This window comes from Rhineura floridana, chromosome 21 (assembly GCF_030035675.1).
Source record: "Rhineura floridana isolate rRhiFlo1 chromosome 21, rRhiFlo1.hap2, whole genome shotgun sequence".
NCBI lineage: Eukaryota > Metazoa > Chordata > Lepidosauria > Squamata > Rhineuridae > Rhineura > Rhineura floridana.
The window spans coordinates 11,346,634-11,373,804 of record NC_084500.1 but is presented as its reverse complement, the minus strand read 5'-3'; the positions used below and the strand labels follow the sequence as shown (position 1 = coordinate 11,373,804).

Genomic DNA, 27,171 nt, shown 5'->3' with positions numbered 1-27,171 from the left:
AGACAGGAATAAAATCCAAAGGGACCTGGATAGACTAGAAAATTGGGCTGAAATTAATAAAATGACATTCAATAAAGACAAATGCAGGATTCTGCATTTAGGCCACAAAAACAAAATGCATGGGTACAGGATGGGAAATACCCGGCTTAGCAGTAGTGCGTGTGAGAAGGACCTTGGAATTGTAGTGGATCGCAAGTTGAACATGACCCAGCAGTGTGATGCTGCGGCAAAAAAGGCAAACGTGGTTTTGGGCTGCATAAACAGAGCTATAGTTTCCAGGTTGAGGGAAGTAATAGTCCCACTATATTCTGCATTAGTCAGGGCTCATCTGGAATACTGTGTTCAGTTCTGGGCACCTCATTTTAAGAAAGATATAGACAAGTTAGAGCGGGTTCAGAAGAGGGCGACAAGGATGATAGCCGGTATGGAGAACAAGTCTTATGAGGAAAGGTTGAAGGAACTTGGCATGTTCATTCTGGTGAAGAGAAGGCTGAGGGGTGACATGATTGCACTCTTTAAGTACCTGAAGGGCTGTCACATAGAGGAGGGTACAGATTTGTTCACTGCTGCCCCAGAGGGTAGGACTAGGTCTAATGGTTTTAAGTTGCAGGAGCGTAGATTCAGATTGGACATTAGAAGGAACTTCTTGACAGTAAGGGCGGTTCGGCAATGGAACTGACTGCCTAGGGAGGTGGTGGGATCCCCTTCGCTGGATGTCTTCAAGCAGAGGCTGGACAGCTATCTGCGGGAGATGCTCTAGCTGTGGATTTCCTGCTGTGAGCAGGGGGTTGGACTCGATGGCCTACAAGGCCCCTTCCAACTCTATGATTCTGTGATTCTGTTCTATGATTCTATGAAACAAATGCTGATGAAAGTTCAAGAGGAAAACACATAAGCAGGACTAAAGCTGAACGTCAAGAAGACTAAAGTAATGACAACAGAAGATTTATGCAACTTTACAGTTGACAATGAGGACATTGAACTTGTCAACGATTATCAATACCTCGGCACAGTTATTAACCAAAATGGAGACAATAGTCAAGAAATCAAAAGAAGGCTAGGACTGGGGAGGGCAGCTATGAGAGAACTAGAAAAGGTCATCAAATGCAAAGATGTATCACTGAACACTAAAGTCAGGATCATTCAGACCATGGTATTCCCAATCTCTATGTATGGATGTGAAAGTTGGACAGTGAAAAAGGCGGATAACAGGAAAATCAACTCCTTTGAAATGTGGTGTTGGAGAGCTTTGCGCATACCATGGACTGTGAAAAAGACAAATAATTGGGTGTTAGAACAAATTAAACCAGAACTGTCACTAGAAGCTAAAATGATGTAACTGAGGTTATCATACTTTGGACACATCATGAGAAGATATGATTCACTAGAGAAGACAATAATGCTGGGAAAAACAGAAGGGAGTAGAAAAAGAGGAAGGTCAAACAAGAGATGGATTGATTCCATAAAGGAAGCCACAGACCTGAACTTACAAGATCTGAACAGGGTGGTTTATAACAGATGCTGTCGGAGGTCACTGATTCATAGGGTCGCCATACGTCGTAGTCGACTTGGAGGCACATAACAACAACAGTAGCTAACTCTCCCCTGATTGACTCCTAGGGACGTCTGTTGTTCTGGGAGAAGGTATTAACAAGGACCTCATTCTCAACCCCACAGAAAAAAAGTGGGGACGTGCCTGAACTAACATGAAGGGACCCTGCACTTCTGAATTTGCCGCTACATTCCTGGCAAAGCGGCACGCTTATTTTTGTTTTGTTTCTGTCGTCGTTTCGTTTTGCACGACACCCACCAAAGCGGGAGCAAGACGCGGGGGCCCAGCTTCCGACGACACCACCCACCACCACTGCAGCCACCAGAACGAAAACAAAACTACAACTCCCAGCATCCTCGTCGGCTGCGCCCTGGACCCCAGCTGATTATTGGAAGCTTGCTGGAAAGCAAAGGCAGGGGGGAGGAGATTGCTCGTTTGTAGCGTTGTTGCTTGTTCATCGCCGCCGCTAGCTTTGTCGCCTTGTTTTCCGCTCCCTGGTGGGAATTAACCTGTTTGTTTGGTTTTTCCTTCTTCCTTTTCTTTTTTTTGGGGGGGAGGAGAAGATGCCTGTTGGGGATGCTGCACCGATTGCCCGAAGCACGGATGTTTTCATGGCAATGGAAGGAAATTAGTGCATGCCTTGCAGGAGATCGTAAAGTCCAGCGCCCGGGCAGCTCTCGCCCCTCGGGCGCCGCCGACCCGCGCCTCCCCGCCGACAGATCGCAGAGTCCCCTTCGCCGCCCGTCCCACCCCCCGCCCCGCCCCCGGCCTCCCCGATGCCGAGGCATGGATCAAGCGGCTGCTGTGCGTAGAGGCGCCGCGAAGATGGTCGAGAAGAAAGAAGGCGGCGGCGGGGGCCGGGCGGCGGCGGCGGGGGCCGGTGGGCGAAGCGGCAGGCCCCCCCCGGACGGCCTCGCTTCGGGCCGGAGCCGAGCCGGCCACGCGTTGCAGCAATGCGGGCAGCTCCAGGACCTCATCGACATCTCTCTCTCCAGCCTTCAGGGGCTCCGCACCAAGTGCGCCGCATCCAACGACCTCACCCAGCAAGAGATCCGCACCTTGGAGGTACGCAGAGCGCAAGTCGCCCTCCAGCAAAAGCCTTTGGGCGGGCTCTGAAGCGTCTCTCTCCGCAAACACGCAGACCCCCCCACACACCCCCACCTTCACCCCCTGCAGCTTTTGCCGTCATCTTGTGTGTGTGTGCGCGCGTGTGAATTTCCTTTCTCCCACCGACGTTTGTGAACAATTGTCGCAGAGACTTTAGATTCCTTTCCAGAGCAAGCCTTGACAGTAGCGTAGTACCTTTCCTTGGGGCAAATGTTGGTGGTAGAATACAGCTGAGCCCTACTCAGAGAAGACCCATTGAAATCAAGGGACCTCAGTCATGCCCATTAACTTCAATGGGTCTACTATGAGTAGGGCTAGTATAGGATACAACCCAGTACTAATGATGGTGCAGTTCTTATAAATAATAATAGGTATTGCATTTTTATTATTGATGATAGGTATTGCAATAATAATAATAAATCAACAACAATAACAATAGGTATTGCTTTATTATAATTGATAGGTATTGCATTATTATTGTTACTATTCTGTATTGCAGTATTTTTCTTGGGTATTGCCTTAATTTTTGTCTTATTAGGTATCAAGCTATTCATATTATTATTGCACGTTGCATTGCTGTTGCTGCTGGATTTCTTTCTCTTTTTTTCTAATGGGACCACCATAGTTATCTGTAATTTAAAAAATAAAAATCTATACCTTTCTAACAACCCATTCTCATTACATTGCCATAATAAAAGTAGTTTTTCCCTTTCAGTGCATGTATATATGCATGTCTACTCTGCATTTGGCCTCACTGAGTTCAGTGAGACAGAATCCCAGATCTGTGTAGAGCATGTATTGAGTCACCAACCTTTTTTGTCATATTTGGAAATCTAAAACCACACACACACAGGGCCACCACAAAATACCCATTACTCAGAATAAAAGCTGTCTATAGGCTTGCAGCCTGGAGGATGAGAGATAACTCGTCTCTCCTGCAATTGTGGCAAGGAGATCTTTTCTTGCAGTAGGTTTGGGCTGTGTTAAAAAGACTCTGTACCCTTCAAAGTATAATTTTACTTCTTAAGAATGTAATACTTTGCACACTTCCCTGAGAGTAAGACCAACTGAGTTCAGTGGGGATTTGGTTGTGGCAGACATGTGTAGGATTGCACAGCTAAGGATAATGTTATTGTTATGTTATAATTATTATTATCATAATCTCTGCCTTTCTGCAACAAAAAAGCCCGTAAGGTGGTTTACAAAGCCAGTTATCCCCTGCACTCTAAATCAACCAATAATCCCCCCATAAAAACAAACCATAGATACTGATTTAAAAATTCACTGCCGGTCTCCCTTAAACACTGTTAAAAGCTTTTATTTTTTTTAACTGATGGTTTATTTTCCAGGAAAAGACGTGCATGCGTGTGTACACATGCACCCCCCCCCCAAGAAAAGGGAGGGATGTCTGCATTATGTAGTTGGGGCTGATGACTGTCTTGTTGCAACACTTGCTTTTTCTGAGGGGAGGGGCGCTGTCTGGCCCCTTCAGTGGTGTTTGTTTAGGATTTATTGGCCTTTCCTTCCTCTACCTTTTTGCTGTGGAGGGTACGCATTCTTAGTCCCTGCAATAGGATATGTGGGGGTGGGGAAAATCCAGCTCCTCTTTTCGATTCCCATCATGCAAATTGTATATGTGAGCCATTCCGAAGAATGATATGTCCTATGGATGCGTTAGATATAAGCAACCGGTAATCTCGGAGCTCATGAATGCAAGATTTTGAAGTACCCTGCCCCCACCCCAGGCCTCTTTGTCAACAGAGATAATTGGTGCCTGCACTTCTGGATCTCCCTCGCCGCCTCTTGGTCCTAGATGTTTATTTATTTATTTATTTAGAACCAATAATTAATATTTCAAAAATCCCTTGGTCTTAAAACACAAACGGTATATCATTAAAGCATTGAAACAAAAACACAACCTAAAATCAGCGAAACGGCAATATAATACACACAAAAAAAGCATCGAGGCATGAATCCTACAGGGATTCAGAAGATTCAGGCATGTAAAAAAAGGGTCCAGTCTCCTGGTTCAGGGAAAACCTAGATGAAATGAGGTTTCGAATCTACATTGGTGACTGTGTCTGATAACCTCAGATGGTATTTAATTTCTGCTTAGCAAACTAGGGAGCATCATAGTGCGATTGCTCCCTTGCTGGTCCCCCCCCCCAAAAAAAAATGAGAATAGTATCTGCTCTTGATGATTATTTGCTAGCCTTCATTTTATGTGCTGCTCTTTTCCTGCTTGGCATATAAGACTCTAGGGCAAAGGTGCAGTTTGGTCATTTTCGTCTCTGGACTTGAATGATCTTATGGGGAAGAGGTTCTTTATATTGCAACCAGTCTTACTTTATTTCACATTACTTCAAAATGTGGCCAGCCAGGCCTGCTGTGGTTGGCGGCCCTCCTGTGCCTTCTCCTTATTGGGGCCCTTGGCTTCTGCCTCAAAGGCCTGCCCTGTTGGTGCCACTGAAGTGGCGATGGAGAAGGAGACTGAAACTTATTTTGCTGAGGGCTGCACAAAAGCCAAGCAAATTGGACAGAGCACCTTGAATCAGCTCTGCAATCTTATAAGAGGTTAAGAAGCTGCCTTAGATCAAGTCAGACCATCGGTCCCTGTCTAGCTCAGTATTGTTTTCACTGACTGGCAGCAGCAGCTCTCCAGGGCTTCAACCGGGAGCCTTACCTGGAGATGGTAGAGATTGAACCCAGGACTTTCTAAATTCAAAACAGGTGCTGTGCCACGGAGCTACGTCTTTTCCCTAATATATATGTGCACAGTTATATCTGTCTACTAAAACCATAAAGGAAGCCACAGACCTGAACTTACAAGATCTGAGCAGGGTGGTTCATGACAGATGCTCTTGGAGGTTGCTGATTCATAGGGTCGCCATAAGTCATAATTGACTTGAAGGCACATAACAACAACAACTAAAATAATCCAACACCATAAGGGTGGTGGGGTTTTTTTTGGAAGGGGGAGGAGTTAGCATGCTGCAAACCTGCATGGTGACCCTGATGATTAATCTGCCTTTATTTATTAGATTTATAACCTGCCCTTCCTCCTGGTAGGAGCCCAGGGCAGCACCCTGATCGTTCAGTGGCAGCCCCCTTTTCTGCCTCTGCCTTCCCACATTGGCCTCCAAAGCCAAGAGAGCAGAGTTCTTGCACATTCTTGCTGCCCTGAAGGTGGTTTGGAGGAGACGCCGCTCCTTTCTGACAACATTATCCCTCACCCTGTTATCCTCTCCCTCTGCTGATCTGAGATGGATATGTCCTTTTTGGTAATATCTGGGAGTCATTGTGCATTTTCTGTCTCCTTCACTGGTATTGGAGGAGTTGGATTTCTTAACTCAGTTTGGGCAATGGGGTTTTTAATCCATGCTCATCTTTGCATTTAACTGTATGAGAGAGGACTGATTTCTAGTTACAAAGGATGGGGAACCTGTGTCCCTCCAGACGTCATTGGACTCCCAACTCCCATCAGTCCCAGCCGGCATTACCAGTGTCCAGGATCATGGGAGTTGTCCCACAACACCTGGAGATTCCCCACCTTTGTAGTGGAGGGCGTATAATAGAAGCGGCTGTCCCTGCACAGCAATGAAATCTTGCTCAGTGTGACAGCTCACCCAAGATCTCTTGACGTGGATTGCCCTTTGTTAATGCCCTTCGATTCCGTCCTTTGATTCCACCAGTGTGAGGTCTAGTGCTGGCTCCAGGTTTTGGGGGGCCCTTGTGCAAGATGGCTGCAGTAGCCCCATTTTCTCCTTGCTGCTGCCACTGCTGCCCACTCAGTTGCCCTCCCCTCCGCTCTCCTTTTTTTTTTTGCATAAAATTGCCCCCTCTCCTGAGCACAATCCAACTGTGCCTGGGTGGTACCTTTTCAGGCTGCAAGCATAATTGCTTCTTTTAAATGCTGGAGAGAGCATTCTGCACTTAGAAAAGTGGCACGTTTGAGGAGGCCAGCAAGCATAGAGTGTATACTACTTGCCACCCTCTTCTCATTTCTTTGTGCTTGGTATTGGGGGAGCATTCCTATATGCAGTGACCCCCCCCCACCAATCTGTAGCCTGAAGTGATACATCCTAGAAATAGCTTGATTCAGCTGTTTGTATATAAAACAACCTTTTATTTTACTGTCTTCTGCCCAGTAATTTATTTTTATTTTTTATTTGTCTAGCATACCTGAAAGATCATCTTACCCTTTATATACCCAGTCAACCAATGCACTCTGCTGGTGAGAGTCTCCTACAGACACCATCTTATGAGGAAGTCCGTTCCGCACAACATAGGAAGCAGACCTTTAGTGTAGTGGCACTGACTTTTTTGAATTCCCTCCGCTTAAATATTAGACAGGCATCATTTCTGTTATCTTTTTGGCCCCTACTGAAGACTTTCCTCTTTCAACAAGCCTTTTAAGTAGAGACCTTATTCCAGTCTGCTTCTGTGCTGGAATTGCTCTTTAAGATGTTTTTAAAGCTTTTTTTTTTAAGTTGTTTTGTTTTAATATGTTTTTAAAGATGTTTTGTTTTAATATATTTTAAAGTTTGTTTTTTAAGTTGTTTTAGAGTGTTTTTAGGGTTTTTGTCTGCTGCTCTGAGCTCCTTCTGGGAGGAAGGGCAGGATATAAATTTAATAAATAAAATAAATAATAGTAAGTTAAACTTGCACTGCTTTCCCCCCCAACAAGGTGAATTCAAAGCACCTCACATCAGAAAAGCATTAACAAAGAGACATGTGTGCACACCAAGATCCTATATAATCTCTTTACCTACGCTTTCCATGACCCACAATATTGGACCCTGTTATTTCTGAATTCCTGTTTTTAATTCTGTTTCTGTATTTATAATCCTTTTTTTACTGTTTTTCTGATATCTTATTATTTTTTATGTTTCATTTTTGTTGTTGCAATGTGCCTTCAAGTCAATTACGCCTTATGGTGACCCTATGAATCAGCGACCTCCAATAGCATCTGTTATAAACCACCCTGTTCTGATCTTATAAGTTCAGGGCTGTGGCTTCCTTTATGGAATCAATCCATCTCTTGTTTGGCCTTCCTCTTTTTCTACCCCCTTCTGTTTTTCCCAGCATTATTGTCTTATCTAGGGAATCATGTCTTCTCATTTTATGTCCAAGGTTATGATAACCTCAGTTACATCATTTTAGCTTCTAGTGATAGATCTAGTTTAACTTGTTCTAACACCCAATTATTTGTCTTTTTCGCGGTCCATAATATCTGCAAAGCTCTCCTCCAACACCACATTTCAAATGAGTTGATTTTTCTCTTATCCGCCTTTTTCACTGTCCAACTTTCACATCCATACATAGAGGTCGGGAATACCATGGTCTGAACGATCCTGGCTTTAGTCATCATTGACACATCTTTGTATTTGAGGACCTTTTCTACTTCTTTCATAGCTGCCCTCCTCAGTCCTAGCCTTCTTCTGATTTCTTGACTATTGTCTCCATTTTGGTTAATGATTGTGCCGAGGTATTGATAATCCTTGACAAGTTCAATGTCCTTGTTGTCAACGTTAAAGTTACATACATCTTCTGTTGCCATTACATACCGCTTAAGAGATTTTAAACTATTGAGCAGCTTAGAAATGCTTTACAATAAATAAAATAAAACTACCGCCCCATCAAATAAATAATGGATGGTTTTTGTATGAATCCCAACACACACACCCCAAGTGTATTTTCACTCTGAAAATACACAATTGTATTGTAAATGGACAGGCCAAATTTCTCGACTCTCCCTCTCAAGCAGATGCTTCTGAGAAATGCAGAAAGTGCAAAGGTTAAGAGAGATTTTATGACTGACGAACAAATGGAAAATGTCTGACCCCCAAAAGCCTCAATTTTCTGTGCATTGGGTGACCCTGGTATCTCTGCTGGTTCTACGGAATGAGGAATGCAGGCCAAGGGAAGCCGTACAGAGTGAGATGCTCTTTCAACACGCAACAGGAAAACTCAGTGTACTGAGTATAAGAAAACTCAGTGGTGACTGGTGGCCCCAATGTCAGTGGGGAAGTGAATCCACTTTGGTCCTTTGTCCAAACTAAAGCACCTTGGACAGCTACTTGAAAGTTTGGACTAAAGCCTGGAGTGGATTCACTGCCCCAGTGACATCAGAGCCATCAGTCTCCATTGCTTATGTTGAGTCAGACGATTGATCCATCTAGCTCAGTATTGTTTACACTGACTGGCAGTGGCTGTCCAGGGTTTCAAGCAGGAGACATTGATAGCCCTACCTGGAGTTGCTGGGAACTGAACCAGGGACTTTCTGCATGCAAGGCAGAGGCTCTGCCCCTCGGCTCTGCCCCTTGGGTGGGTTGAAACTGTTCTGTGTTTTCACTTTTCTTTTTTTTTTTTCAATAATTTTTATTCAGGTTTTCATAAAACATACAAGACAAAATCATAAAACATTCGAAGACAAAAAACAAAATCAAAAATAGTTAAACAAAAAGAAAAAAAGAAAAAAAAAAACAAAAATAAAAAATAAAGAGTAAAATATTGACTTCCCATTTGTCAAAGATCAAATCAGTTATAAGTCTATAATATATAACAATCCTGTCTCTTAAGTCATATTATAAAATCACTTTCCTCCAGTAGTTATCTTACTTAATCATCAAATCTCATAAACATTACTTTATTCTTTCCACAAAAAGTCAAAGAGAGGTTTCAATTCTTTAAGAAATATATCTATCAATTTTTTTTTCCAGATAAGCATATCGATTAATCCATCTCATTACTAATTATGATAATCTTGTTGTCATAACCATAGTCAAAATAAACATTTCAATTAATCCATCACATCAGAATCTGTTAGGTTCAGTAATTTCAGTAGCCATTGTTCTATTATCCCTATTAGTTCCATTTTCCATCTTCCATCTTCAGTAGTCTTGTTAAGTCCAGTAATTTCAGTATCCAATCTTCCATTATCAGTATTCCATAATAATCTTGCTGTCAAAGCCATAGTCATATAGTAAGAGTCTGATGGGAATTACCTCTATCCCAAATATTTTCTTGCCATCCATTCTGAATAGGTTGCTGAAATACTGCTGTAAAATCATATCTCTGTTCTTTTTTTCAAAATACACTGGGTCATCTCTTGAAAGTTTTTCCATTGTCACATGGCTGCAGTTAATTCCATAGATTTTCTCTATATTGGGCTCCATCACATCATTCCAGTCCAGAAGATTATCCATGCCATTGATAACTTTATCTCTAGAATCTTCATTAATTTCTTCAGAGATAACATTGAGTTCCAAACAATAGATTTTATTTCTAAAGTCCATAGACTCCAAATCTTGTTCCTGTTCCACGTTTGTTCCAATCTCCGGGATCTCCTCTCTCACAGGGACCCCTGTTCCAGTCTCCAGGGTCTCCTCTCTCACAGGGACCCCTGTTCCAGTCTCCAGGGTCTCCTCTCTCACAAGGACCCCTATGTCTTTAATCTCCTGTGTCTCCAAACAATAAATTTTGTTTCTAAAGTCCATAGACTCCAAATCTTTTTCCTGTTCCACGTTTGTTCCAATCTCCGGGGTCTCCTCTCTCACAGGGACCCCTTCCAGGGTCACCTCTCTCACAGGGACCCCTATATCTTTAATCTCCTGCTTCATTTTACTCAATTCAATTTTCAGCTCCTTACAACCCTGTCGCAGGTTTTGTTTCGTTATCTCAATCTCATCCATTATTTTCTGAAACATAGTTATTTCCAGCTTCTCAGCCACTTTCTTAATTGCCATTTTAAAAGAAAAATATAGGAAAACCACTTCTTATTTCAGCAACAATTGGGTTAATACTCCAAACTTGGTGACATCACAGTATAAACAGAGCAGACAGCCTTATCTCTCCATGTTTAAGTAAACAAAATGCAGTTCCCAGGATCGAAACAATTAATGGCGGTCGTCAGAAAACAGATTCGTCAAAATAAAATAGACCAAAAAGAGAGTAGTCTCAGACAATATAATATTCTTCAAAATAAAAATCTGGAATAGAAATCCCTCTTCTGTGTATATCTTTAGAATGCAAATCCAGGACAGCTTTTTGCAACAAAAACAGAGATAAGCTATTAATTAATGAGTAGCAGAGAGAAGTTATGGCTCCCCAGTGAGATGTCAAAAACCGATCAATCTGGCAAATCTCTTTTAAACAGCAACAATTTAAGTCAAGTAAAAGAAAAATATAGAAAGAAGGGTGCTTGCCTGTTAGTGCGTTCTCTCTTAGAAGATAAGATGAACGTTCGCTTTTCCAGATAGAGCTTGTTGTTAAAAATCCGTCCCACCTTCGTCGGCTGGACCTCGTCCCATAAATTAATGAGATCTGGTCGTCCCAACAAAAATAGGCTTTGAGGTTAATCTCTTCGTTTCTCCCTACCCGGGAGAAGTTTAATCAGTCAAAAAAAGAAAAAATCTGACTGATATATCTGAATAAGCTTCTTTTGAGGCAGGAGCCCGTCTCAAGAGCAGGCACAGGCTAAGTCACCCTTCCCGGAAGTCCTGTGTTTTCACTTTTCACTAGTTTGCTGAGCATACCGAAATGCCGAAATGCCCAGCCTTCGGAGGGCTCTCCAGGGACCCACAAACGATGCTGTGAATTGTACCAGCAACTGAATTTGCAGGCTTAAAAAAATTTGTCCAGAGCTGTAGACGAGGAGGCAGCTACTGGATGCATTAGCCTGAGGAGGGAGAAGGAAGGATGTGGTTTCAGTGACCGTGTTCTTTGGAACGGCGTTCCAAAAGAGCTACCAATTTGAGGTTACACTGGCATATTTTTGTAGGTGTTCAGTTATGTTGGAAACAGTTTATATATATATTCCTCTGACTTTCCTGCTGTGCCAAATGTGGGTTTTGAATTTTATTATTCTCTTGATGAGGATGTGCAAGAATTAAAGTGTGCTGAAGCTTTTTACTGTGGGGATGGGAGACCCTGTGGCCCTCCAGGTGGTATGCAATTCCTCAGCCCTATCGCTCATAAATGCAGCCACTTTCGGTGGCTACCACGCACCTGCTTTTGGTAGCCACCTGCCCGGCATGATGCAAGAGACCTCTTTCCCTCCCCTGAATTATCTATGCATCACAGAGATCTTGGAAGGGGGGATTCCCTTGCTTTGGGCTGGGTGGGGGGAGAAGGAGCAAGTTCCCTGACAATTTTGGAAGGGTCCGGGGTTCTTCCACATTGGGATTTGGAGACATAAGTGAAGGGGAGACATTTTTGGCTACGTCTGAGCATCGACAAATCATGGCATGAAACAAGAGACTCGCCTCTCCCCAAGGTGAGCACCAAGGTGCTAAGCACCTTGAAATTTTGGGCTAAAACCCGGAGTGGATTCACTGCCCCACTGACATCGGGAGTCCCAGTTTCCACTGCCTCTTCTCGAGTCCTCTGTAAGTGATGGGGATCAATGGCAATTGCAAAGAATGGAGAGGGGTCACAACTTGGTGGCAGAGCACCTGCTTTGCTTACAGGCCATAAGAAAAGCCTGCTGGATCACTCCAGCGGCCCATCCAGTCCAGCATCTAGTTCTCACTGTGGGCAACCAGATGCCCAACGGAAACCCTCAAGCAGGACCTAAGCACAAGAGCACTCTCCCCTCCTGCAGTCTCTAGCAACTGGCATTCAGAAGCATACAGCCTCAGTCCATGGAGGTTGAAGATAGCCAGAAAGACCCAGGTTTGGTCCTTGGCATCTCCAGTTAACAGAGTCCTGGGCAGTAGCTGAGGGCAAAGACCTGCCTGAGACTCTGACGAGCTGCTGCCAGTCAAGGTCTATCACACTGTGCTAGATGGTTAGATAGCTCCTCCAGATGCCCTTTTTGTCGTGCATTCATGATGATTAGCGCTTGTGATGGTATTTGGGTGGTTATATGTGATCAGCACTATTTGTGCCTGCAAAAGGTTTGTTTCCAATCAGTGCACATCCCGTAACTCGCAGTTGTGTTGGGGAAGCACAACAGAACAACTATTAAGGTGGACTGATGTGTGGACGGTCCAGTATAAATCCACCGCTAATGTGCTCCTATTGCATCAGTGACATGTTGCGCAATACACCTGAAAAAAACCCTGTCTGGAGGGACAATCTAAGTCAGTCTTCAAATGATCCTGTACCATAGCCAGCCAAAATGTATGTCCCTGCTGTGCCTCCTGAGGCCTCCAAGCCCTCTTCAGGCCGCAAAGGGAAAAGGAGCATCCAACAGCATCCTCTGAAATTTAGCAGGCAATAAAAAGCCTTTGGATTGGCCAGGGCCATTGCTCTGAATCTTGTGTCCTGCCCTTACCTTTTTCCCAGCTGAACGTCCAGGTCCCTTTTCCACACCAACTCCAGAAACAGATTTTGGAGACTATGGGCTGGAAGACCCCTGTTTCAGATCTAGATTCATCCCTCCCCTTACCTGTCAGAGATGATCCTCTGAAACCTTTGCTGACTCATTACAATGTTATTTGTTCAGCCTCTAGCAGTTGTAACCTCAGTCACATGATCTTCGTGAGGTCTGCTGTGGTGAGAGGACTTCCTTTGGAGAACAATGAGAGTTTGGCTTAGCTGGCTTCCCATTTGGCACACGGGCACCGCAGAGCTTTGAAGGCTGCGAGGATGATGGCAGATCTGTGTAATAAGCAGCCCCTGGAGTCCATGGTTTGGCCCGAGTGAGAGGCAGAGAGAGGGAGGGAAGCTTGTTTTTTAAGCTGTGGGAAAAATGCTTACAACTTTGGGCTGAATAGATCAGGTCACAAATGGAAGGGTCTGTCCAATTTGGTCTTCTCGTTTTTCCATTCGTAAATTCAGTTCTCTGCATTTCTGCTGAATTTTTTTTTTTAAATCCTCATTGAGAATTCTTCAGTGTAATTTCTCCTACTAATCACACTTTTGTGTGTAGTTTTGACTTAATTTACACATTTTGCAAGCAATTTCTCCTAATATGATGCATTGTTTATGTTATTTTTTGCTAATATATGCTTTTATATGCACACTTTACCCTTTTGTACACATTAATTGATTGAAGAGCTGAACTGCAAAGTTTGGATAAGGTGAATTTTGAAGGATTGCCGTGTTTCAGTTCTTATGTTGTTTCGGAGAGTGCAGATTTGATCGATCTGGCTTTAAATTTCGCCCCCATCCCTAATCACAAAAGACCCATGCATTATTTTTCTCCCCATAGACAGACACAGACATTTTGTGTGTGCCTATGTTGACGTGCAGCATTTGGTCTCTCTCACGTTTGAGGAATGGCAGAAAGAATTATGCTCTAGACTTGAACCAGCTTTTAAAATAACATTAACATCAGTACACATACAAGGCTTGTTGGGTGGGGCATCCCCCTTCACAGGAAAGGCCGTAGTTCAGTGGCAGAACGTCTGCTTTGCATCCAGAGTCCCAGGTTCAATCCCTGGCATCTCCAGGGAGGGCTGGGAGAGACCATCGCCTGACACCTGAGAGAGGTGCTGCCAGTCAGTGTAGACAATACTGAGATAGATGAATACTAAGCTAGATGAGAAGTGCACAAAAATAACTAAAGCCAAGTTTCTAGACCTTATTGCAAAGATGAGTTTGAAAGTGTGGCGCTCAGTCCCTCAGAAGCCAGAAGGATGCCTGCATGTGATTTCCAGTGTTTGGAGAGTCCGACTTTAATACCTTGCCTGAGCACCAGACTCATGAATCAATTCCGCACAATTTATTTGTATAGGTATAATTTTATGCATAATGTGTTCCAAAAGGAGAGAAAAATATCTGCTTAATATATATCGTGTATGCATGATGCAAGTTGTGGTTTGCGTGGTGCAGAATTTTGGAGCTGCCCCAAATATTTTAATTTTTTTTGCATGGAGAGAACTCAACCCTGCATTGGAAGTGCAGAGCGGTAGAGCATCTGTTTTGCATGCAGAATGTCTCAGGCTCCATTCTCTGCATCTCCAGGTGGTGCTGGAAAAACTTCCTGTCTGAAACCCTGGAGAGCTGCTGCCAGTCAGTGTAGACAATATTGAGCTAGATAGACCAACAGTCTTAGTATAAGGCAGCTTCCAATGTGGCACCCTCCAGAAGTTTAGAACTACGACTTCCATTAGCCCCAGTCAACATGAACAGATGGATGCCTTGTTGTTGGCTTGGATTCTTAGTAAGCATGTATGTTGATCAAGAAGTTAGATCATCCATCCACTGGTGGTTGAGAGCTGGGAGCTGTTGCAAAAAGGAATCTTTTAAAAAAATCTTTTGACTAATGACATCCTTCCGTTCTGTCTTGCCTTGGGTTCCCCAGGGCATCTACTGATCATCATAAAGTGCCAATAAAACAATAAACCTTCCTAGTATATGAATACCCTAAGGATGGGTTTTAGTTGCATTTGCAGTAGCAAGGTAACTTTTAAAATATTTACTGCTCAGAGAGGGGGGAAAACATATTTTTAAAAAAATGAAATTAAACCTGAGTTAGAAAGAGCTGGAACTCACATCTTCCCCTTTTTCACTTTGGGTAGACATGTTACTGCTCAGTCACTGCTATGCTAAACTCCTGGATTTCTTTATTCTTTTCCCTGGTCAACAGTTAGTTAAGACGAAAAACAGCCTGGTCAACTCTACCAGGAAAGATGACAACCAGTTTCAAGGTGCTGCACTGTCTCTCTCTGTTTTATCCTCACAACAATCCTGTGAGGTAGGACAGTAACTGGCCAAGGTCACCCAATGAGCTTTATTATTACTACTGTTCTAACATTTATGAGAGCCAGAGTGGTGTAGTGGTTAAGGTACTGGACTATGACCTGAGAGACCAGGGTTCGAATCCCTACACAGCCATTAAGCTCACTGGGTGACCTTGGGCCAGTCACTGCCTCCCATCCTCAGAGGAAGGCAATGGTAAACCCCCTCTGAATAACGCTTACCATGAAAACCCTATTCATAGGGTCGCCATAAGTCGGAATCGACTTGAAGGCAGTCCATTTCCATTTTCAACATTTATATCCCAACTTTCCTCCAAAAAGCTCAAAGGGGTGAACAAACATGGCCCCCCTCCCGATTTTATCTTAACAACAACCCCTTGAGGTCGGTCAGGCTGAGAGAGAGTGTGTCTGCCCCAAGGCTACCTAGTGCGCTTCATGGCCGAAAGGGGATTTGAACCCTGGTTTCCCGAGTCCTCATCTGACAGTCGGTCTGGGGGAAGAGAAGAGCGGTAGCCATGTTTCTTTTACTGTGGCTACCCAGAAACCTCCTTGCCACTCCCGCTCCTCTCCCCCCCAACACATCTTCCTAGGCCAGTAAATGTATTTCAGCATCATTAGGCAACAGTTGTGGTTGATAAAACATATATGTGTGCGTCTGTGTTTCAAGAGCGCACCAGATGGTGCATGCCCTGCTTGTGATGCCTGCAGCCCTTAAATACATCCTCCCATGTCCTAATGGGGGGGGGAGTGGAGTGTCTTCCTGTTTTCTAAATGAAGAGTAGGAGAGGCTGGCTGAGCCGTTTTTTTGGTGCTCTTCTGCCCACCTCCCCAGTTCCCGTTCCGGTGGTCTGTATTAAGACTGGGACATGCACAGGGGGAAGAGGAGAAGGAGGGCGGGGGGGGGAGAGAAAGCCTCCGCAGATAGGCTGAGAAAGCCTTGTGACCTGCTAAAAATAGCTTGTGCCATCTTTCCCCCCTTCTTGATTGACGCCGCCCCCCCCATGGGAGAGATTGGCAAGTGAGACAGCCTAGCGAGGGTGGCGCGGAATGAGCGCCTCTGCAATCAATACATCTCTGTCTTTGCAATGCCAGCCGTAAGTGGACTTTGTCTGGGCTTTAACTCTTGAGCGCTCTCTCTTACCCTGCAGTTACGTGCATGAAACCCGGCATCGGAGTCGTCACAGTCAGGGGCTCACGGATGGGAAGGGCTGCAGTTCACTGGCAGAGCACCTGCCTTGCATGCAGAAGGCAGCTGGTTCAATCTCCAGGTAGGGCTGGAAGGGAGTCCCCGCCTGAAACACTGGAGGGCCGCTGCCAATCGGTGGAGGCAGTACTAAGCTAGATGGACCACTGGTCTGACTTGATGCAAGGCAGTTTATATGTTCCTAAGTTTAGGGGTAGAGATGGGTGAATCTGTCCATTTTGCTTTCTCACATTTTTCTAGTCTTTAGTTCTCCAAATTACACGGCAGTGTAAAAAAATGTCCCCATCGGCATTTAGTGTGAAATTCTCATACACACTTTTGTATGCAAGTGTGCCTAATATACACATTTTTGCAGATCATTTCCCCCTAATATGCATTTGTATTATTTTCCTCTGGTATAATGCATTGTTATGTGCACTCTGTGCATGTTTTTTACACATTATGTGGCTGGAGAACGGCATTGCAAAGTTCGGGCGCGTGTGCATTTTGCAGGTTGGCTGCGTTTTGGTTCTCATATACTGTCTCTGGACATTTGCAGATTAGGTAGGTTCCCCTTTAAATGCAAACTGAATTGAATGTCTTCCCCTTCTGTCCCTCGGGGATGGAGAGAGTGGGAGGTTGTTGAGTTGGGGAGGCATCTGACTGCATACCCTCTGAACATTTAGATTAAAGATTATGTTTAGGTGGAATATTAAACATCACTAAGGTTGATTTTTTAAATAGTTGATCGTAGAGCCAGCAAATCTGATGCCCAGACCCAAATGTCTCCCCCCAGGCCTCTCTGTCCGGCCCGCTGAACTTTCCCCAGGCTGCACCCCCTCACTTGCCCTCCTTCGCACAATGAGTGCTTTTGCCTGGTTGAATATGCCCTTGAACTCTGATGTTGCTTCTTCCTTGTCTGGATGGAGGATACGGAAGCGTGTGTGCACGTACTAGCCTGCGGTACGAAAAATTTAAGTTGGTTGCTTGCCCTGCTTTTGCCTCTGGCCGTGCCCACCAGTGGCATATGGCTTCGGAAAGTTGCGCAGAAGGAAATGTGGCTCTAGGGCTGGAAAAGATTCCCTGCCCCCGGAGTAGAGAAATTTAATTGTTATCAGCCAGTTCAAATCATTCCATGGCAGCTGTGAAATGTGCACACTTAAATTTATGTTTCAATATGACCACTTTTATGCTTATGTGTGCATGCATCTAACTTTCTAAAATGCACCCATTGCCCTGCGCCCCACCCTCAAACTTAACTGGCTGGAACTAGTGCAGAGAGGCTTGGCAATTGCTATCTTGCCAAACGGCTCTAGGAAAAACTTGAGTGGAAAAAGCTACCTACCAGTAGGGATGGACGAATCTTCTCAGTTTTGATTTTTGTTCCCCGTTTTTCCAATCTTAAATTCAGCTATCCATATTTCTGCAGCAAACTGCAATTTAAAAAAAAAAAAGCCCTCATGAAAAGTTGTCAGCATTTTGATACAACTTTCTCCTAATAAACACATTTTTGTATGAAGTTTTTCTCAGCATACACATTGTTGCAAGTGGTTTTGCATTTCTGTACATTGTTTTCACTAATATATGTTTTTATTTATTTTCTCCTAACATATACATTTCTGTGCACGTTGTTTGTTTGGAGAACTGCGTCGCAGAATTCAGAGGGGTGCAAATTTTGAAAGATGGCTGTGGTTTGGTTTGCCTGTTGCAGGTGTAGAGAACCTTTGGCCCTTTCAGTGTTGCTGAACTCCAACCCCCATCATCCCTGGCCATTCGCTATGCTTGCAGGGGCTGATGGGAGTTGTAGTTCAGCAACACCCAACTCCCTACACTCAAGGAATACGAATTAGGTAGCTTCTCATTAAAATGTAAACCACACAGAATTACTCCTTCATCTCTACCTACCTCCTACCTGTGCTCTGCAAAAGGACGTCTCCTTCACCCTCTTCCCTGCCTATGAAATCTGGCTGCCAGTGGCATAGGCGCATTGCAAGACTTTCTGATCTGCTTTGCAGTGAGTTGAGCTTGGAAAGGAAGTTGACGTGCCGTGCATGTTGTCTGGGCTTCCTTTGGTTTCTAATGTAGCTCCACCCAGTGTACATCTTGCTCATGATGATGTCCTGCGTTTCATCTTTGGGGAGAGAGGGGAGAATGCCAGCCTTCCTCAAGACGTTCTCGACTGCAACTCCCAACAGCTGTGATTGTTGGCCCAAAAGTTCTGCACGGTGCCTTGCTGGTGGGAAACAGCAGCTGACTGGGGAATTCAGCAAATGGTCATGGGGACAGGCCATCCCTCAAGAGGTTCCATGCTCAACGCTCAGCATCTCCGGGTAGGGCTGGGAGAGACTTCTGCCTGACACCCTGGAGAGCCACTGCCAGTCAGCGTGTAGACAATACTGAGCTAGATGGACCAATTTGGTCTGATTTTGGACTAGATGGTCTGATTTTGTAAAGGGCAGTTCCTATGAGGTACTTTAGATTTGTAAAACGACAAGTAGGACCTGCAACAAAATGTTGCAGTGCAGAGTGCTCCTGTTCTGGATATTCGATTCCTTCCCCTCCTTTCCTCTTTTCTTTTTCTCTCAACAACCGCTAAGTATACTGCAGCCACTCATCCCTCACTGGGTTGTTTTTGGAGGGTTCCTGTCCTCTTGGTTTAAAAAGAAAAAAGTACTTCTGCAGAGCTTGCTATTTCCTGAAGTCTCCTGGTATCACAGTCCATACATGGATGGTCCTGTTTTGCCTACATAAGGATCGGCACTCGCCTGTGAACACTGGAAATAAAAGGAGAGGGATAAATGGCTTGATGAAAGTGCATAGACGTTTTTCTCCCTCCTCTGTAACTCTTAGAACTTGGGGAAGGGCTCAGTCTGCCTCGCATGCAGAAGACCTCACGTTCGGTCCCCTCATCTCCAAGCAGGACTGGGAATGTCCCCTGCCTGAATAAGGCCACTTCCCATGTCATGTCTAAACAGCAGCACGCAACTAGGACTGGCTCCAAACCTTTGGCTTCTTTGGGCAGAGCAGCAGGTGCCCCCTTGCCCAAGAACATGCACATTGGTGGCTGTAGAGGAATATTTTATTTCAGGTCAGTAGGTAGAGCAAACCTAAACCTCACCATTGCACCATGTACCTCCTGCGACCAGTCCTCAAAACTCACAGAGAGAAATAATTTGCTGTAATGTGCAGTATATTCTGTGGGTTTATGCACATCCCCTCCTCCTTTTTGCCGTGCAGCCTGATCTATCCATGTTGGGAGGGCAACTCGGGAGGACTGGCCTGCTGCGGCGTGGGCTGTTGCTATCACCACCACCCCGACATCTGCTGCTTGATGTGGCTGCCTCGCTTTGCCTTGTGGTTGGGCCAGCAGTTATTTCTGAACTGTTTCTTCATAGGACAGGGAGGTGTACTGATCTTTCTATCCAGCCTTTCAGCTAAGGGTATTGAACATGGCTCTCCTCCCTGGTTTATCCTTGCAACAGCCCATGTCACTTAGTAAGCTTCATGGCTGAGTGGAGGGATTTGAACTTGGGTCTCCCAACACCCCAAACCACATGAACCTGCTTTATATCGAGTTGGACTGTTAGGTCCCTGTAGCTCAATGTTGCCTACTGCAGTTGGTCACTTTCAGCAGACAGAGGCCTGGACGGGGAGGCAGGCCCATTTGGGCAAGTGGGCCGGTGCCCCACTGACTTCATTCCATGATCAGCCAGCCCCACCCACCCACTCGCCCACCTTCCTATTGGCAAACCAGCCTAGTGGGTAGCTCTGGCAATCGGCTTCCTCCCCCTTAGTCTCAGTGTTGCCCTTGCAGAGCTCAGATGGCTGGAGATGGAGACAAAACTAGATTTAGTTGGCTCCGCCTATCATTGATTGTGACTCCATCTACTGTTGGGCTCTCTGCCTTCCGCCCTACCGGGTATGCAGATGGCAGGGAGTGAACCCAGGACTTCCTGCATGCAGAGCATGTGCTCTCCCACTGAGCTAGGTGCCCGGCTGCAAAATATACCAATGCAGCGCAAGGGTTTCCTCTGCAGGCATATTGCTTTGGGGGTGGGGGAACAGGTTGTGCTTATTTGTAATCTTCATTTGTAGTTAGCATCTGAATAGCTGGAAACATGCTTTGGCGTTTCTACTTGTTTTGCTCACTTTGCTTGGGCTTCCCAACAAACAAGGAAACCTCCCTATTAGGGTTGCCAGGCTCAGGGCCTGAGACTGATCCTGTATCTTTAGGAGAAGAGAAAGTCAGCCAAGTGCAGGTGTTGTTGCAACACTGTAATGGGAAAAACCACAAGGTGGAATTCTCCCCTCTGCACAACTTTTAAAGATACAGAAGACCTCTTGCAACATTATAATGTTGCAAGAACACCTGCACTTGGCTGACTTTCTCTTCTCCTAAAGACACAGGATCAATCTCAGGCCCTGAGCCTAGCAACCCTATACCCAACAGGTGGTTGTCCAGCTGCCTCTTGAATGCCTCCAGTTTTGGATAGCCCGCCACCTCCCTAGGTCATTGGTTCCATTCTCATACCGCTCGAACAGTTAAGATGTTTTTCCTGATGTTCTCCTGAAATCTGGCTTCCTGTAACTTGAGCCCATTATTCCATGGTCCTGCACTTTGGGATGATTGAGAAGATCATTGCCCAATCAGGTTCCGGTAATGACACACCAGGCCGGTCTGATGTTTGTGACAGCTCATGGTTATCAAACTACACTTTCCAGGATTCTTTGGGGGAAGCCATGGCTGTTTAAAGTGAAATAATAATGGAATAAATGTATGGTGTGAATGTTGCTTAGATGGTCTACCTGTGTTTGGACTGTACCACCTGTATTTGGACTGCACCACTGTAGACTGCGGGTGAGAGCTCATACAGTGTGATTTATTTAGTTATTATTTAAGGCATGTGTATACTGCTTTTCAGACGGACCTCACAAAGCAGTTTATATAAGATTATTACAACACGATGAGTGTTGATTTTTTTTTAAAAATAAAAAGTTACAATAAAATGAAAAAGAGCTTTTTTAAAAGAAGAATTCAAATAGTAATACAATAAAATACAATATATAAGAAATAAAAGCAGCAATAGAAGTAATATTAAAAATCATACAGCATCTAGCGTAGTGTATTACAATTGCTACAACAGGCAGGAAAATCAATTAAATGGTCTGCCAAGACCTTTAGCAATTTTCAAGTGGTCCGTGGGAAAGAGACTTTGCGAACCGCTACTGTAGGTTCTTTTTTTAAAAAAAAACACATGCACAGGCTCTGCCCAGAAGCTTCCAGGCTAGAGATAAAGAGAGACGGCGTGTTATGAGAGGAAATGAAAGGGATGGCGGGTTGGTGAGGATAAGCTGGGGCAAGAGATGTGTCTGAAGGAGACGCCTGGATGCAAAACGAGAGGGAGAGAATCTCTTGTTGGGAGGGAGGGTGTTCCAGAGGAAAAAGAAAAAGAAAAATACTTGGTCATAGAATCATAGAATAGTAGAGTTGGAAGGCCTATAAGGCCATCAAGTCCAACCCCTGGTCTAGCTGTGAAGAGAACGGTCTAGGACAGGGATAGCCAGTGTGAGGCCCTGCCAATGTCCAGCTCTTCTCAGCCTAGGGTTGCCAGGTTCAGGGCCTGAGAGTGGTCCTGTATCTTTAGGAGGCCAGCAACCAAGAGGTCTTCTGTATCTTTAAAAGTTGTGCAGGGGGGAGGGAGAATTCCACCTTGTGGTTTTTCCCATTCCAGGGTTGCAAGAACACCTGTGCTTGGCTGACTTTCTCTTCTCCTAAAGGTACAGGATCAGTCTCAGGCCCAGAGCCTGGCAACCCTATCTCAGACCCAGCCAGCATGGCTGATGGGGAGGGATGATGAGAGTTGTAGTCCAGCAACATCTGGAAGGCTGCACGTTGTCTGTGGAGGATATATAGATATCCAGGCCTTCATAGCTGTTTAATTTTTACTTTTGATTGTTTTATTTTTTAAAATGTTATTTTATGTTTTAACATTGTTCACCCTTTTGATATTTTATGATATGGCGGTACAGTAGGGCCCCGCTTATACGGTGGGTTAGGGACCAGGCCCCCGCCGTAAAGCGGAAATTGCCGTAAAGTGGAACCAATTGACTTTAATGGGTCACGTTGCGCGAAAATGCCGCGAAAATGCCGGAAAACGGCAAAATCAGCTTTAAAACGGGGAATTTCCCCTGATAGAAAGCCGCCGCATCAGCGGAACGCTGGAAAGCAGGGCCCTACTGTATATGTTTTATGATATGGCGGTGTAGAAATACAAAAAATTGTATGCACATAGGAAAGTAACATGCTGGGGAGAAAGTTAGAAAGTTATATTAGAAATCTTCTCCTTGACCTCCAGATTTCTATAGGTATGGATTTTTGTGTGGGTTTTTTTTGGTGAGGAGGCATGTCTACTTGTCTTCAGCCACCCGCTTGCAGTCTGAAGTGGTACAGTCCAGGCACAGGTTAGCCCACCTTAATGTGAATTAGGAGGTCTTAATGAAGGCCTATATGAGATCCTCAATATAGCCAATACAAACCTTTTTGCACTTTGGTCAGAAGGATGCCTTGGAAGTCCTGGGCACATTGGTGGTGGTGGCTCTCTTCCTTTAACTGGAAGAGACTCTGTTGCAGGCCTGTGCTAGGAACCCAGCCAGGAAGCCTGTATATAACCCATGTTAATACACCTGTTTTGTTACCTATACTTTTGTGGAACCTGAATCAATGGTAAAGGCTTAAGAAGGTATTCAAAGCAGGATGTTGCCTGTGCAGCCGTGACGTTTTCATACCTTTACCAAAAAAGTTGCCAGACTTGCAGTGATTAAGCAGCTGCGTTGGTTGTTTGGTTTGCCCTCTTTTTCTCCACTGCTACAAGCAAGAGGGGAACCACCGTGCAGAAGCACATGACACTTGCCCTTCTTTACTTGCGACATGTTGCCTTAAAGCAAGTGTTTCTCAAAACCCTGCTGAAAAGTGTCCCCCCCTGCACAAATTTAATAAAACTTCCATAAGTCTCCACAGACCTCCAGCCACTTTGTCAACTCACTCAACTTTTGTCAAAGGTTAAATTGCGGCTACATCCGCACCATACATTTAAAGGATTATGATACCACTTTAACAGTCATGGCTTTCCTCCAAAGCATCCTGGGAACTGTTGTTTGTTAAAGGCGCTGTTAGCAGACCCCTCCACAGAGCTAAAGTTCTCAGAGTTCCCTGGGAAGAGGGATTGATTATTAAACCATTCAGAAAATTGAAGCTCTGTGAGGGGAATAGGGGTCTTCTGTATTGAGCAGGGGTTGGACTCCATGGCCTTTTAGGCCCCTTTCAACTCTACTGTTCTATGATTCCTAGAATCCTAGAAGTTGGAAGGGGCCTATAAGGCCATCAAGTCCAACCCCCTGCTCAATGCAGGAATCCAAATCAAAGCATTCCCAACAGATGGCTATGCAGCTGCCTCTTGAATGCTTCCAGTGTCAGAGAGCCCACTACCTCTCTAGGTCATTGGTTCAATTGTCGTATGGCTCTAACAGTTAGGAAGTTTTTCCTGATGTCTAGTCAAAATCTGCCTTCCTGCAACTTGAGCCCATTATTCCATGTCCTGGCACTCTGGGACGATTGAGAAGAGATCCCGGCCCTCCTCTATGTGACAACCTTTCATGTACTTGAAGAGTGCTTTCATATCAACTCTCAGCACCCTTAACAAACTACAGTCCCCAGGAAGCTTTGAGGGGGGAAGCCATGAGTGTTAAAGTGGTATCATATGGCATGTCAGGTGCGGATATGGCATCAGTGCAAGCCTTTTCCATGTGCCTGTACAGGTTGCCAATCCACAACCCTGGTGAGTAGCAAACAACAATGCAATCTTCCATGTTGTACTCGTGCAGACTGAATAAACTGTGGGCTGCACCTTTCAGGCTCCTTCCCTTTTGACTAGGAGAAAATAACTGCTGCAGACCTGCACTAGGAGCCCTACCAAGGAGTTGTATATAACCCATGTTAATAAACTTGTTTTAGTTACTGTGTTGATCTGAATCTGTGGTCAAGCCTCAACAGGATGTGAGAAGTGGGATAGTTGGCACACCGACCAGAGCAAGAAATGTGTTGCTTGTGGTTTTTGAAAGCTGCAAATATTGCACATCACATTTTACTAGTGTGCTCTGTCTGAATTGTTTTCTATGTGTAATTGGAGGGGACATGTATTTCTGGATGTTTCCTGCTCTCTCTTGTGTTCTTTCATGAATGTATCTTCTCTGTATTTGTTCTGATTCATGATGAAGTCTTTTTTAAAGGAAAATGGGAATGTTGCAGAGGCTAAAAAACTAGGCTAGCTGGTGGTAGCTCATCTTTGTAGGACCAGAATCAGAGAAGTGGCCTGGAGCCGGAAATATTGCCCTACTCGGGATGTGTATGGTGGCTGTCGGCTCCTCTTGTGAGCAGCCTCGTATAGGGTAGAATTTTTCCCCAACACAATTGCACATAGGAGTATTTTTTTACTTGGATGGTCACTTTCACGTTGCCAAAAAAGGGGGAATCTGATGGGGAACTTTGAGGACTCTCTCAAAAGTGTAAATGTACTGCCTTCAAGTTGATTCCGACTTATAGCGACCCTATGAATAGGGTTTTCATGAGGCTGAGAGGCAGTGACTGGCCCAAGGTCACCCAGTGAGCTTCATGGTTATATAGGGATTTGAACGCTGGTCTCCCAGGTCGTAGTCCAACCCTCTAACCACTACACCACACTGGCTCTCTCATCCCTTCCTATAGTCCATTCTCTTTAAACCGGACTTGGACCAGACAGCATTTCAACTAGAGCAGGGATGGGGAACCTTAGGCCGGAGGGCCGAATGTGATCCTTTAGGCCTCCCTCTCTGGCCCTTGGGACTCTCTCCAGGCCATGCCTCCCTAGCCACACCCCTTCTCCACAGGCTGCGCCCCTCACCGGCCTTGCTTTACACCAAGGGTGGGGAACCTCAGGCCTGTGGCTGAACTTGGTCTGCGAGGCCATTTCCCCCCAAACCACATCCTACTTTCCATCTGTTGCTGTCACCGGATGATGCCGGCTGACAGGCGGGGTTCAATCCTGGTAGGGTCTGCCTGGTGAGGGAGACCCCTTTCTGCCAGCAGGATTGTACTTTGCTCGCCTGCTGGGGCCTGCTTCACCAGCACTCTCCCTGGCAAAGCAGACCCCTGCCTGCACCCCATGGGTCAGTTTTGACAGGTGGGTGGGACCTCCCACCTCTCCGTCCTGATGCTGTCATGACATCATAAGATTGACAGGTGGGCGGCCCTGGAATCTGAACCAGCTCTGGAGCAACCTTAGTGGGGAGGAATTCTCCCTGGAGGACATCTCTCTCTCTCTCTCTCTCTCTCTCTCTCTCTCTCTCTCTCTCTCTCTCTCTCTTCTTTTTTCATGACTGCTGTTTTTCTGTTTCAGGCTGGCATCTTCCAAATAATTCTGGTGAGCCTCCCGGAACAGCCCTGATTCCTGGAAGCCTTGATTTACATTAACTTGGGGTGGGACCAGGGCAGTGGAGCAAGGTTGCAAGAGCTTGTGTAAATTTCAGAGCGGGTCGGATTCTCCCTGAGATAGGGAAAGGCTGCCCCTTTCGCTTTTCCAGGATTCACCTTGTCTGCTGGTGTCCTTTCTCCTGTGTTGCCCTTTAAAGCTGAGCAGCCAGGATAGCCTGACTCAGCTGCCTTGAAATGAGGGAGTGGGCAAAATTCACAGAGGATCGGGAGCCAGGATAACTACATGCAACCTCCCCATTCAGGAGCAGTGTATCATCTGAATGCTAGTTGCTGGGGCCAAATAATAGGGGAGAGTGTTGCCTTTACACTCTTATTGTGGGCATTCCAGAGGGATCTGGCTGGTTATTGTGTGGAAACAGGATGATGGACCTAGATGATTCTAGCAAGGCTCCTTTTCTGTTCTTGATAGTTATAAATAGAGCCCCTGTGTGCAGAGGCAATCTACCCCAGAACTCCAGATTTTGTGGAAGGTTTTTGCTTTTCTGCTGTGCTGGTGGGTTTCTTGGCAGTGTCTGTCTAGCCATTGTGGAGAAATGGGATGCTGGGGCCTATGGGGCTTTTGGTCTGATTCATCAGGGAGTATCTTATGCCCTTTTCATAGCCATGTGGGGCGGGGTCAGTGGCAGCTGCGTGCACGAACTCTCCTGATCTTAAAGGGCCAGGCGATTAAATGCTGTAAGCAGTATGCTTACATATATCCACTGTTGGAGACTTCTGAATACCAGTATGCTTCTGCATACCAGTTGCTGGAAATCACAGGAGGGGAGAGTGCTCTTGCAGGGACTCAGGTCCTGCTGGTGGGCTTCCCGTCAGGGCCTCTGGCTGGCCACAGCGAGAACAGGATGCTGGACATGAAAGGTTGTCACATAGAGGAGGGCCAGGATCTCTTCTCAATCGTCCCGGAGTGCAGGACACGGAATAATGGGCTCAAGTTGCAGGAAGCCAGATTTTGACTGGACATCAGGAAAAACTTCCTAACTGTTAGAGCCACACGACAACGGAACCAATGACCTAGAGAGGTAGTGGGCTGTCCAACACTGAAGGCATTCAAGAGGCAGCTGGAGAGGCATCTGTCGGGAATGCTTTGATTTGGATTCCTGCATTGAGCAGGGGGTTGGACTTGATGGCCTTATAGGCCCCTTCCAACTCTACT

The 27,171-nt window shown here is 45.4% G+C and overlaps 1 protein-coding gene and 1 long non-coding RNA gene across 2 annotated transcripts in view; one reads left to right on the top strand and one right to left on the bottom strand.

Annotated features, from left to right (window-relative positions):
• Positions 1-1,983: 1,983 nt before the first annotated feature.
• KSR1 (kinase suppressor of ras 1) overlaps positions 1,984-27,171 on the top strand; it is a 158,993-nt gene continuing 133,805 nt past the window's right edge. Inside the window, exon 1 of the mRNA XM_061604725.1 lies at positions 1,984-2,617. Within this exon, the coding sequence (XP_061460709.1) occupies positions 2,129-2,617 (489 nt within the window). The 5' untranslated portion in view covers positions 1,984-2,128. The remainder of the gene's footprint in view (positions 2,618-27,171) is intronic.
• Positions 14,357-18,501, bottom strand: LOC133374162 (uncharacterized). The gene is made up of 3 exons (XR_009759830.1): positions 18,398-18,501; positions 17,838-17,925; positions 14,357-14,833 (listed from the first exon to the last, which is right to left on the bottom strand). It is a non-coding gene; the product is annotated as an uncharacterized LOC133374162 (long non-coding RNA).